Source organism: Oncorhynchus mykiss, chromosome 12, assembly GCF_057628025.1.
Source record: "Oncorhynchus mykiss isolate SJ-2025 chromosome 12, ASM5762802v1, whole genome shotgun sequence".
Lineage (NCBI taxonomy): Eukaryota > Metazoa > Chordata > Actinopteri > Salmoniformes > Salmonidae > Oncorhynchus > Oncorhynchus mykiss.
The window spans coordinates 65,412,655-65,426,162 of NC_143033.1; the positions used below are offsets into that span (position 1 = coordinate 65,412,655).

At 43.4% G+C, this 13,508-nt stretch overlaps 1 protein-coding gene across 1 annotated transcript; it reads right to left on the minus strand.

The window, feature by feature from the left end:
* Positions 1-267: 267 nt before the first annotated feature.
* On the minus strand, positions 268-12,925 carry LOC110537930 (ceramide synthase). Its single transcript, XM_090192987.1, has 7 exons — positions 12,185-12,925; positions 9,332-9,962; positions 9,078-9,161; positions 6,167-6,392; positions 5,594-5,689; positions 5,169-5,278; positions 268-3,875 (listed from the first exon to the last, which is right to left on the minus strand). Exons 2-7 carry the CDS (start codon positions 9,454-9,456, stop codon positions 3,599-3,601), a joined length of 918 nt encoding a protein of 305 aa, XP_090049113.1. The 5' UTR covers positions 9,457-9,962; positions 12,185-12,925; the 3' UTR covers positions 268-3,598.
* Positions 12,926-13,508: the final 583 nt, after the last annotated feature.

Consider the following 13,508-nt stretch of genomic DNA (forward strand, 5'->3'; position numbering starts at 1 on the left):
CACAAGCAGCAGTAGTCCTACTTTGACCCTAGTGAAACTGAATTGCAGAGCCCTGGGTACATGCTCATAAAGCGTCTCAAAGAAAGTGCTGATCTTTAGCTTTTGAGATCCTAGATCAGCACTCTTACTCTATGAATGTGGGCCATGGACAGTAGCAAGTATACCCAACTGCAGTCTTGAGAGAATTGATCAAGGAATACCATTTCAATTGATATCATGGTTCAAAGTATAGTGATTCTTGAAGGAAATAAACGGACTCCAGGAATCTCCTGTATGCACAAACAATGGGGGGCGATTTTATTGGTCAATCTGGGGCAAGTAAAGCAAAACTTCGCTCAAAGTTCTTCACCACGATGAGACTGGTGCTTCTTTTCAAAAGCAGTGCAGTGGTGCTAGAATGGTAGATTCCTGATGTCATGTTGGTAGTCAGAGCAGAAGAGGAGAGCAGAGTATATGTCAGCCAACAGAACAGTTCTGCGTCCGAAACAGCACCACGGTGTTCCCTACATACTGTAGTGCACTACTTTTAACAAGGCCCTGGTCAAAAGTAGTGCACGATGTAGGGAACAGGTTGTCATTTCAGATACAGACTGGAGTTTACACAGTAGAGCCCACAGTTAGTCAGGCAGCAGTCAACAAACCCATACGTACAGGATATATATCATTTATACATGTATTCGTATGTACATTCAAACCCATTCAATAAATAGAGACACATTCAAATAAATAAAAAAAATAAACAAACAATATGGAAGATTTTTGTTGTTGTAATACTTTACATGACAGAGGACATGTAAACTGGTAAAATGAATGACGTTTTCGTTTGGGAGTTAACACTTCCCAGTGAGCAAAATTGGTGGAAAGACATTATTTTGCTCATAGGGTTTAACATGAAGGCATCATTTATAATAGACTAGAGGGGGTCAGTTGCAACAGTAGACATTAGAAGAAGATACCGTTTTGGCTTAAATCGTCACCATCCTTGTCTTTTAACTCCAACGCCTCTCACTCAAAGCATATCTTCTGGAATTAAACTTTGCCATCTGGTGCAAATGATATTTAGTGGCAGTTTCAGCGACCTCTTTCAGTCAGATGAGGAACACTGCTTTTACATTTCAATCACGATGTCAAGCTGAACTTCGACCCTAATCTTCGTTACAACTGACATTTGTGAACATATAATTCATTTTTGAGGAATGATATTTGATTTGTATGATCAACTCCACAGTTTATATCCCTTGCCGGAGGCTTAGGGGTCTACTTTTTTTGCATGGAAAAGAATGTTGATCATACAATTTGCCAATGTACCTTTAAAATCAGTTATAAAGCATGAAAAAATAAAATAAAATATCTATCATAAAACATTTCAAAATGTTAAAATCGAGTAGCTGATTTGGTTCTGGGTGCGGAGATGAATAAGTCCTCCAATAAGCCATTTTAAACAGTACCATAACTGACCATTGTAAATAGTAACTAAGTTAAGAGTTACAGTGTTCCCAGGTTAATATTGGCCAATGGTCAAAAAAGCCATTCTCTCATTCCTTATCATGCAGCAGAAAACAGCCCGATGCAATTAAGTATAGTCCAGCGTATTATACAGTAGTCCCTCTATCTGTTCACTTTTCTTCCATGTACCGGTAGAGAGATCTGGGACCAGGCTAGTCGAGTCCCAATGTCAACCAACTCCAAGTCACAACCCAAGGCAGTGGTCAAGTGTTCAAGGTCTGTTCACCTTTGGGATTGAGCTTCAAGGACCACATTTCAACCCTCTTGACTTAGGCTTCGTCCCAAATGGCGTTCAAGACCCAACCTGAGTTACATCGGTGCCATTGCACGCTGTCAACATGAGTAAACGGCGCCAAAACGGAATTAAAATCACAAGTAAAACAAAATAGTGGTTTAAATAGTGGTGAAAAATGAGAACTTGGAACCTGTGTTTGCCCCTCCCAATCCAACCTTATCAGTCCCTTCTTTCAGTGCATTGTCCATGTGTTTCTTTTTCGGTCCTATCGCACAAATCCCTCAATGCATAAAAGAGAGTACCAGCTGCCAGTGAAATCTACTTCAAATTCCGCTCATGCCGTTGAACACACTACACCAACTTACTTTCTCGAAATCCTTCATAATACTGCTTTAGTTAATCTAGGAATCCCTTACATCAGCAGACTGTAGAAAGCCTGGAGGATGAACGCCTGTAGAATGCATCTAGATTCTAAAATGTGGTTACCTTGTTTAGCGTGCAGGCGACCTTATTCCACAACAGCCTTCCCTAACATTACAGACCCATGGTGATGATGGCAGTGTTCCTGATCATTATATTATGTTGATGGGGGGGGGGGGGGGGGGGGGGGGGGTCTGAGACATTAAAACACCTCTCCAAGCATTGCAAAGATCTGCTAAACTGCACAGGCCCACTCAGTCGTGTATTGAAGACTGCCTTCCAGCGTTAATCAACTTGGATGGCTGACTGGGACAGCGTAGCTGCATCATTGTCCCATTCGAGTCTACTACTCCCCCCTTCTCTCCCCCTCTATGAGTCTCTCCAACATTCAATCTCTCTCTCTCTCCCTCTCCTCTTTTGATTGAAGTGGGGAGTGAGTACAAGAGGAAAATCACAACACATAAATAAAAAAAAACGATCAACATTAATAAATAAATAAAATGCTTTGAATGAGAGCAATATAAAAACCTAAAATGACATTTACTCACCAACTGTTATAAACCCCCATTCCCCTCCTCCCACATTCGTTGTCTAAACAGGAGAAAAGGGAGAAGGACCATTTCAGAGGGGAGAGAAGGCTGAACGAAGCGATACCAGAGGCGCTGTTTGCGTGTCCATCTGTCATGTCCCAAGACAAGACCCGCTCAAATGGATCCCGAGTGGATCATCTTGGTGGACAAATAATACAGGACCGGGATCACAAGTTGAAATACTGGTATTGTCTTTGTCCCCTTTTTTGCAGCCACCAAAATCAACTGGTCACCAAATAATAATTTACTACACATTTCTATACATTAATATTCATTTTGTATCCTTCCCTAAATCTTGAACAGCAGTTGAATCTCTTTCAAGAGAATAATACTTTATCTATTCCTTTAACTCAAATAAGATGATCACTCTTGCTTAATCCGCCTGTATTATTTTCTGTATCACTCGATCACTATTGCTCGTCAATGTGTTCTCTCATCCTTTTGCTTTTCAATCCATTCAACCCCCCCCATTCAGTTTGAAATCAGTGTGTACAGACACGTAATATTGAAATACTTGCCCTTTCACAAGTCTTTCTGTCTATGCTTCCATTTCTCTCCCTTATTAATTTCTTTCTTTCTTCACCCTCTCCTCTTCTTCTCTCTCTCTGTCTCTCTCTTCTTCCAGAGGTCTATGTAACTCTAAAGGGACAATGGAGGGAGGGAGAGAGTGGTAGAGGATGAGAAACAATCTCTCTCTCCCTCCCTCTCTCCTAGGTTAGTGTCATTGCAATACAGTACAATAGATTCCCTTGACAGACCTCGGTCTTCCCTCCCCCGGCCTGGTCTGGCTGGCCCCGTCCCCACGGTGATCTCTCTTCCTCTCCATCTCTGCCTCCCTCTTTCTTTCTCAGTGCGTGTCAGTCTCTCTGTCTGCCTGGTGGGGGACGGGACTGTAGCCGTTGGCTGGGGGAGGTAAAGGGGCTCCCTGGCCGGGGTAGCAGCCCCCATCTTGCTTGTTGAGTGCAGCCGGGGGTCGGGAGCGCGAGGCCCCGGTGAAGAGGCGGAAGGCGCCCCTGCAGATGAGGGTGAACCAGTAGACCTGTGGGGCCATGAGACAGAAGGCCCCCACGTTGTACTGCCAGGGAGCCCCAAAGGGCACTGTGTAGAGGGGGATGGAGGCATACCTGCAACAGGAGGAGGAGGAGGAATGAGGGTTAATGCTCACTTAAATGTTGCTAGTTAACAAGCTTACCCAGATTTTTAAATGTACTTAGTGCAAACTTGTTCATTTGAACAAGTTCTAAAACAAGACACCTTGTCTCAAGATTAGCTATTTATTTATTTATTTTACCTTTAGTTAACTAGGCTAGTCAGTTAAGAACAAATTATTATTTTCAATGACGGACTAGGGTTAACTGCAGAAATCTGGGTAATTCCAAAGGGTTCACAAACTTTTTCTTGCAATTGTATGTATGTATTTTTTGCTACTGCTCGACTAAAGAGATCTCGGTAGACCAACAGCCTATCAACCAAACAATCGACCAGTCGACTAAATGGGGTCAGCCCTAAAAAATAAAATAAAATAACACCATTTTCATTACTGAATTTATAATGGTTGGTGATGGTTTGCGACAATCTGGGACCGTCACGTGATGTCTTGACGGCTGGTAAAACAAACGCCTTACAAATGTCTTAACATGGTCTTGGTAGATAGTGTGGTCTACAGTTTATCATGAGGTACTCTACCCTCAGGTGAGCAATACCTCGAGACTTGTTAATATTAGACATTGCGTAACAGCCGTTATTGAGAAATAGACACACACCCCCACCCCTCTTCTTATCAGACGTAACTTCTCTGTTCTGTCGGTGCGTGGTCAATTCCACCTGTTCTATATTATCCGCGTCGTCGCTCAGCCACGACTTGGTGAAACATAAGATATTACAGTTTAATGTCCCATTGGAAGGATAATCTTAAATCGTAGGTCATCAATTTTATTGCACGTTAGCCAATAGAACGGATGGCAGTGGGAGTTTACTCGCTCGACCTACGAATTCTCAGAAGGCAGCTCGACCTGCGCCCCCTTTTTCTCCGTCTTCACGCAAATGACGGGGATTTGGGCCTGTTCCTGAGAAAGCAGTATATCCTTCTCGTCGGACTAGTTAAAGGAAAACATTTCTTCCAGTTCGAGGTGAGTAATCGCTGTTTCGATGTCCAGAAGTTATTTTCAGTCATAAGAGACGGTAGAAGCAACATTATGTAAAAAATAAGTTAAACAACGCAAAAGAAAAACATACAAAATAGCAGTTTGGTTAGGAGCATGTAAAACGTCAGCGCCATCTTATCAAAGATATGTTGTATTCGGCGCATGTGACAAATAAAATTAGATTTGAGACAGAGACAGGCAGACAGAGACAGGCAGACAGAGACAGGCAGACCGAGACAGTCAGACAGACAGAGACAGAGTTCAGTATGTTACCTGCTGTAGGCGTAGTAGAGGTAGGGGAAGAGCAGAACTCGACAGATGAAGAAAGTGACCAGCATGAGAGCGCCATTCACTTTATGAAGAAGAGTGTGCTGCTTCTTGTACTGAGGGGGACAAAGAGAGAGAGAGAGAGAAAGGGCAGGAACAAGGGACGGGGAAAAACAAGAGCAGGGTGAAGGACAGAAAGAGCTTGGGTAAATGTCAACCCAAAATCACAGGAGACAAGAACACTAACATGAAAGCTAGAAAGTGAGCCCTTCAAAATCAGAGAGACTCAAGGCTCTTAAATTGCTGCACGGAGAGTAAGAGACTGAGGAAGAAGAGAGAGGAGAGAAAAAGAGAGAGCAAGAGAAAGAGCGAAAGAAAGAACAGGGGTTAAAAGAGAGGGGGAGAGGTAGGAGTGAGTGAGTGAGTATTACCTGGATGAGGATTTTCCCCAGGCAGACGGACGGAGTGCTGAGTTCAGCCATGAACATGACACCCTGGAAGTAATCGCCCTTTCCCTGCCTCCAGAACTAACATCAAGAGAGCGATAAAGAGGGGAGTGGGGGGAGAAAGCCGGGAAGAGTGAGATGCGATAGATATGATAGATATCATGATATGGCTGATAAAGTTTATTGACAGACCATTGAAAGAAAATCTCAAACACGCACACCTCATCTCCCCTTAAAAACACGTGTCCATAGAAGGGATGTTAACATTGGCGTCCCGTGCCGCTGCCAGTAGCAACGGGAGGCAGATGGGGATTGGAGCAAGAGAGAGTCTAGTCTGCAGATGGTTGCCGGTTAGGGACATTTTTAGCGATCAGAAACCAAGTCACCAAAGGTTCATCTCTTTCTATCAAGACTTAAAGGATTATTAAGTGTGTGTGTGTGTATATATAATTTATCATTAGTTATTTTCCCCCCCTTTAGACACAAGACAGACCATGCCACGGTAGACTACCAAGATAGTCCGCTAAAGCCACCCTAGTTACAGCGATAGATAGTTACCACGGAGACGGGGAAGCAGATGGTCACCATGACGACGTGGTGCAGCACCATGAGGAACTCTCTGCGCAGGTAGCTGGCCACTGCCGAGCCCATTGGCTTAGGCCTGCCGCCCTCCTCCTCGTGCCCTTTGACCTGCAGCTTGTGCCAGTAGCACAGGAACATGGCGTAGATGTCGTACGCAAAGTAGGGCACCGCAAACAGGATGTAGGTACTGGTAAGCCAGTGTCTGGAAAGGTAGGGCGCAAGGGGGGGAGACAGAGAAAGGAGAGAGCGAAAGAAAGAGAAAGTGCAACAGTTTATTTTCTATGCAACAATGTGTACCTACACTGTAACTACATGTACACTGTAGCTGCCTATGTGACTACCATGTAAATACACTATTGCCTATTTCAGTGAGGCTCCAGCCTAGACGTCAGGAAGTTAAGTGACTGGCCAGGATGCACTGCTCTGGGCACGTGCGTGATTTGGGTGGGTTTGTGATTTGGTAGTCAAATGAGCCGGCACTCGCACCTCCCGACTTTGACTGGCAAATGAGGGCAAGGGGGAGGGAGTCGGTGACTGGCAGTATCTCCCTCCTCTCTCTCCTCCTCCTCCTAATTGATGGAAAGATGAGGGGGAAGAGGAGCGAAGGAGGGGGTGGGGGGGGGGGGGGGGGTTAAGAAGAGCAGCTGTGTCACATTGTGAGTTTGTTCTTAGGACAACAATGTCTGACTCAGAATCACAGCATCTCAGTAGTCTAAAGAATCTTCCTTTCTTACTCTGCTTTTCCTCTCATCCAATCCTCCTCTTCCTTCAACCAAAAACAAACCTTCCTCTTCTAACCAAAAACATGACACTGTGTGCATTTCATATAGTTTTGCTGTAGTCCACTGTTAACAAAGTTGCAGTTGTAATACCAGTGGAGACATGTTTGAGTAGCTGCTCCTACAGTTCCATAGCAGCATGCTGCAGTCTAGGTTTCTGAGTGACTGCATTACAGATACTAAAATAGCTCTGCTGGCTTTGGGACAAATAGAGGTTAATTGGGTTTAAATACTAATTCGGTTAACAGGGACAAGGTGAGTAGGGAGAGAATGACAGATTACGCACACACACACACACACACACACACACTTGAATACTTTATTTGGATTGAAAGTTAAACATACACAGTAAATTGGCCAGAGTTAACTTGTTGATTTTTCAATGTCATATTTCTAGTGTTGATTGTGGAGTTAAATTAACTCTGTAAGAGTGAAATTAACACTCAGTGGTTTAAAATATCCCCAATGTGGGGGTTTATAACCAGTGTTGAGTGTGAGAGTGTCAGTTTTACAAACATTCCCATCAAAACCACACCCATCATTATCAGATTTCCCAGCATGCTCTTCTGCAACACACGTGTCTTCTGTTTCCCTCAGAATAGAGTGGACAGGACCAGGCAGTAAATCAGACTAGTGAAAAAAAAATAACATGATCAATGATGGGTCTTTTCTACACAGAAAATCATACACGATTATTGCCTGATGTTTTCCTAAATCCTAAACTTCCCAAATCCTTTCAGATGTATTTCAAACCATACTTCAGATTGAAACATTATGACAAATCAGTCTAAAACAATGTTTGACAGACGGTCATAACGCCAATTAAAAAAGTTAACATTGGTCGCTGATTACATCACTTTTTTACATGGTGGGGTTGCGAAAAAAATGTAATATCAAAATGGGGTCACGGACCAAAAAAGTTTGGGAACCCCTGATTTAGGAAGTCTCTTCACAATGTCACTAACCCCAACAGTCATTCTGAATGCAGCTGCGGGTGAATAAAAATTCCTACTGTTGGATGTCCTAACTGACGGAATTCCAATAGGAATCATATATCACTTTGTAAGCCAGCAGAATGTGACTTACAGGCCTGATGTGGCCTGTAAACCAGGAGGTTTCTAACACCACTGTGTTAGGGTAAAACTTTGCTATCAAACTAAGGCCTTATGACGGCTTTATGCGCAAATATTTATAGAATACCCATCATATCAAAGTAAACTTGGAGTCACGCGATGACATGGTGTGTGGTCCTCCTACTATGACTGGGGAAACCATGCAGTTTATTAAGCTTCAGATGAAATAAACGATGATTAACTTCACAGGTTGGTGAAAGTACATGGTTATCTTGATGCGCCTTCCCAATAAAAATCGGAGGGCCTTATTCTGGTGACATGAGGACGTCTGACAAATAAAACAAGAATCTCATCATGTAGACCAGGCTACCCGCACTGTGTCTGCAAGCTGTTGGCCAGAGAGCACGTGCCAAGACCAGTCTTTTTTTGTGACAAAGCTATCCGTAGAGTTTCAAATACGATGGAAAAACATTGAACTTTAGACTTATTCGGTACATGAAAACTTTAGTGAAAAAGCACATTTTGTGTGCACTACGTCATCACACACTGGCTTTTATCTGCAACAAGTCCATTTGGTGGAAACACAGCTATTGGTGGGAAAATATGCAGATTTTCTTGATGCGGATTTTAGAATATTCGCATGAAAATCTGTCGCCGATTGGATGGAAACCTAACTAGTGTCGATTTAACACTGGAGAGTTTGCGGTGTCGTTAGGGACCCAAAGTGCTCAAGCGAAAAAACATTCGGAACTGCGGTTAATGACTCGTTGAGCAATTATGACTGATTATTTAGTTACATAAAAGCAATAGATGGCCACATCTTAATGGCTAATTAAATGACATATATTTAACAACGACATGCGGGCAGTAGGTTCAGAACAACAATGACAAAAACTGTATACCCAAATTAAAGAAGGGCAAAGAGGCATGTGCTCTGCACAAGTAGAGCCCATCTGTGCAGGTGCCCGCAAACACACACACCTGGAACACAACTTTACAGCAACTACTACTGCATTATCATTATTCTGTACTTACTGATCCTCGATGATGTCCTCACAGGAGGATGCGATGATGTAGCCAGCTGAGGAAGCCATGATGGCTTGGATGGATGACACCAGCCTAGTGGGGAGAGAGAGGTCAGAGAGTGGGGTTTCAGTTGACATATTTATACCCATAACTCGGAATAGTATAAAATGTCAAGCAAAGCAGAATAGCATAAGGTAAAGGGTACGATAGGTAGGCATAGTCCTCAACATTGACTCATGTATCTGACTTGTAAGTGTGTGTACCTGGCAGACACGATGGTGGCGTCTCCCTCGCTCAAGCCCAAGCCTGGAGCCTTTTTCAGGCCTCTCTTAGACAGCAGGAACAGGCCCGGGAAGAAGATGGAGCCGGCAGCCAGGATGCTCAGCATGGTTCCAGTGTGTGTGTGTGTGTGTCAACAGGTACCTCACTACTGCCCTCAAACCACTTGACAAGTGGGAAAAGGTTGAATGACTGTTCTACGCAGGGTACTTCCAAAGCTATGGTAGCCGAGTTTCCAACTATCACTCGCTGCTAGATGGTTGAAGGTATATCATTAGAAAGCGTGGCAGCGTGTAAGTGTTGTCAACAGAACACAAATGTTAGTAATGTTATACTAGTAATGTTATACTAGTTATGTTAATACTGTTATGCTAGTAGTAATGTTTTGCTATGTTATTCTAATGCAGTATGTGGTCAAATGCTGCATTTGTTTTTAGTAGGCTAGTTTTGGGGATATTCTGGGAATGAAAATGGACTTGCTAGTGGTTACGGTCCATGTTAATTAAACAGATACATAAGGAAAGAGGGCTACGATACAGCCGTGGGTGGTATGTCTAACTCCCCACACCTCCCTCCCAACCCCCTGCTCATAACCAGCAGAGACCTGGGTGGCTTCTGGGTCCACACACACACACATACGAGACAGAGAGAGAGACAGAGAACAAACAGACAGATGATGGGGAGGATGAGAAACAGAGGGAGAAAAAAAGAAGAGAAAAATCAATCAAATCCGTTTCACACACCTTGATTAAGAGTGCAGTAAATGTACAATAAATCAGTTATGTGTAACAGGGTTAGTTGTTTCCACTTGTCTCTAAAGAAATGTGAATTTAATGTTCAAGCACTCTTATTGGTTGGTTCAATTCCCGATGACAATAAGGCATGTTGTTATTGGCCCCGCTTGTAGATAGGGGGAGATCGTGAATGTCAGGTCTCCCTAAGTATGAAAATGTGATGCAAGGGGTAGGTCGCGTTCTGAATACCGTATTCTATTTTACAATGTGTACATTCCTGATTTATACACGTGTGGGTATATGGTACCTGTTAGGTAGGATTGTTGTATATAAAAGTGTGTTAGCCAGCATGCACCGATGTAATGGTCAATAGTTCACTGCTAACACAGTTGTTTTCATGCTACAGATTTTACCATCGACAGCCATCAACATCATTAAGCCCTGCACAACTAACGTGCCGTTTCCTTTTTAATCACAGATAATAAACAACGGTCAACTGGGAACACTGACTGGGATGATTTCTATGAACTAAACACGACGCAAGGATAGTACGATTAACATCCGTTACAGATGCACATCTAAAAACTGCCAGCGTGGTGTTTCTCTGAATGTCATATTTATTCAGTGTCATTGTGCAGCCTTTTATAACATGATGAACGTCGTACTCAAATAATTACCTGGTGCGTAGACAGCCCTACACTACACTCTAATCTCACAAACGCTGACAAATCCATTGACTACACTGTAGGCGTCATGTGTCGCTGGCTGCACCAGCTATACGCCGCCTCCGTTGGGGTTATAAATTCATTTGAGGTTTTCCACTGTCATTGCTCTCCAGGCGAATGCATGCACTCAGAGGGACTGGGGAGAGAGACGGGATGAATAGGCGGAGGAAGAGGAAAAAGGTGGCTGGAACCAACATAGATTTAGAAAGGGATTAGAGAAGCAGGAGATTTAGACAGATTACAGCTGGGAGAGAGGGAATTAGAGAGAGAGGAGATGGAAGGACATTTGACAATGGGGAGTACCTACAGTACATATGGGATATGATGAGGGATATGAAGGGTTGGGTGGAAGAGGATGTTGGGGCGGGGCCTATTGTTCCATCCTAGGCTGTTGGACAATAGATGCACCCTCACAACACAACAGGTTCATCCCATAACCAACAAATGGGTGCACTTGCATGCGGTTTTGATAAAGGCCTATCTGGGCATAATATAAATACTGCCAGATTTAGCTTGGTAGCTGTGTTCTTTTGTTCAGCACAGCAGTGCATAGGCTGCACCTCCTGACAGTAGACTATACCAGCAATTTTACATGGGGGGTGGGGGATAAAACCACTGGCCCCCTGCATAACCCCACGTTGCTACATCGCTAACTTGGCAGAAAACACAGGCTTGTTAGCGTCAAAACCTAGCTGGCAGACCCGTGCAAAAACGTGTCTCAGACTTAATTGTCAAAATACGCAATGCGCGTCAGTAGCCTAAGTAACACGGTCCTCCTCTATTAAAAAAAATATCGGGACAAGTCTGTTTTGCACTAAATAAGAGTAAACGCAACAATAAGCAACATATTGTTTTGAAAATGGGAGACTTGTGCCGGTCTTGGCACGGCTCCACATCTAACCGTTGTCATGTTTGTTTGCTTGCTACTGTAGGCCAGTGTAGACTACAAACCGGACAAATCAATGTAACTATGAGTGCGACTGCGAGCTCGCTAGATTTGCATTCGATACATTTTTACCTTACAGTCGTTTCGTGCACAAGAGTGATTGAAGCTTCTAACAGGTTGTGTGGCACGCGGTTTGTCTATTATTAACAACACACACACACGCAAGGGATAAATTGCCTAGCCTGGCTTTTTTTTTTTTTTAAACAGACAATGCTTGCTTACCAACCAACCAACATGCGATAGATGACAAGATTATTCAGGCCTGTATAGGCTAAAACGTGACCGTTTGCGACACACACAGGCACAACATTTATTACAGACATATGACGTTTCTTGTTTAACATCGGGTTGATGAGAATGAATTAGAGTTGGGTGTTGAGGGGGTACTAAAAGGGAGAGTAAAACAAGAAGAGATGGATAGGCTAAATTTACATTTGGTTGTTGCGGCGTCCCGTTCTGCGGCCCGGTCGGTCGGATCAAGGGGAAATCAGTGTGTTTGGTCCTGGTGGTTGCCTTCAAGTCGAGAATTGTTCCACATTCTCTTTGTGTTTTGTCTTATTCCGCATTCGGGATATCTGCGAGAAATGAGAACGTGCGTCAAACAAGACAAATAGATGTGTGTGTCCTCCCCGCTTCTGGCGTGTGGTCTCTGTCTTGGTCCGAATCAGAATATGACTCCCGCCCGACGTGCTGCTGTCGGATCGCTGCTTCAGCAATTTTATTTCCGAGAGGTGAAATGCTTTTGAAGTCGATGGTTCGCTCGAGTGTTTTGATTTATACTGCGAGGGCACTGCTCTTCTCGCCTTTGGCCGCCGTACAACCCTACTGATATCTGAACCGTTATGCCATATCGACCGACCCTATTGCCTGGCCGATAATATTCGATACATTCACTGTGAAGTCTTCTCTGCAGATTATTTTAGGACCTGTCGTAAAACTAATTTCAGTAAACAGTCTAGGGGGAAGAAGAATAAAAAAATCATAGCGTATGCGTGATACAGTCACGCTGTGGCTAAAGCGTTGCCATTAAACCGGTTACATAGCCAGTTCGGTACCACCCCTCTCTCTATCTCATCCCCCTTGCTCCCGGGTATGGTAGGCTAATATCCAAGTGTAATTGGCGGATGAGGTCGCCTCATTGGCTATGACTCCTAGGACTAGCCGTGTTGTGACAGACAACAGCTGTCCCTGGATAAAGTATTTTGCTTTTCAAGGGCAACGGACTAATAATAGCCCGAGTCATTTTTCAGATCAAGCTGGCTAGGAAAAAGTCCTTTCGTTTTTTATAAAGACATCAAAATGCAAGTTGTCAAACCATGGGTTGAGTTATTAACTTTGACTAATTTGGAGAATGAACGTAGCTATGCTCAATCAGATAAGACTGTACAAAGTTACACAAACAGTTGGGGTCCGCTAAACAAGCCAGCCTACAGTGCTTAAATAGGTATATAGGCCAACAGCTCTCTAAACATGTCTGGTCTTGGAAATTAAGATGTTTATTAGCACATGGATAGAAAATACAGAAGCAATCTAAATTTGCACAACCTCTGCAGTTGGGTCAACCTCAAACTGATAAGCTGTACAATAATGTGTGATAAATTTGGTAACACTTTACTGAAGGATAATACACATTTGTCATATGTATAAACTGATTATAATATCTCAGTATCACATAATTGGGGCTATAATGTAATAGGCATAATAGCCAGTTATTATCAGACACGTTGAAATTGAACCTGTTGAAAAATTGCCAGAG

What these genes read in the sequence shown, in the direction of transcription:
- LOC110537930 (XM_090192987.1), bottom strand. Translation starts at nt 9,456, where the DNA reads ATGCTGAGCATCCTGGCTGCCGGCTCCATCTTCTTCCCGGGCCTGTTC. An exon ending in TCTGCTTCCCCGTCTCCGTG is followed by an intron (nt 5,690 to 6,166) that starts GTAACTATCTAT and finishes TCTTGATGTTAG; the next exon opens with TTCTGGAGGCAGGGAAAGGG. An exon ending in CTCTACTACGCCTACAGCAG is followed by an intron (nt 3,876 to 5,168) that starts GTAACATACTGA and finishes CTCCTGTTGCAG; the next exon opens with GTATGCCTCCATCCCCCTCT.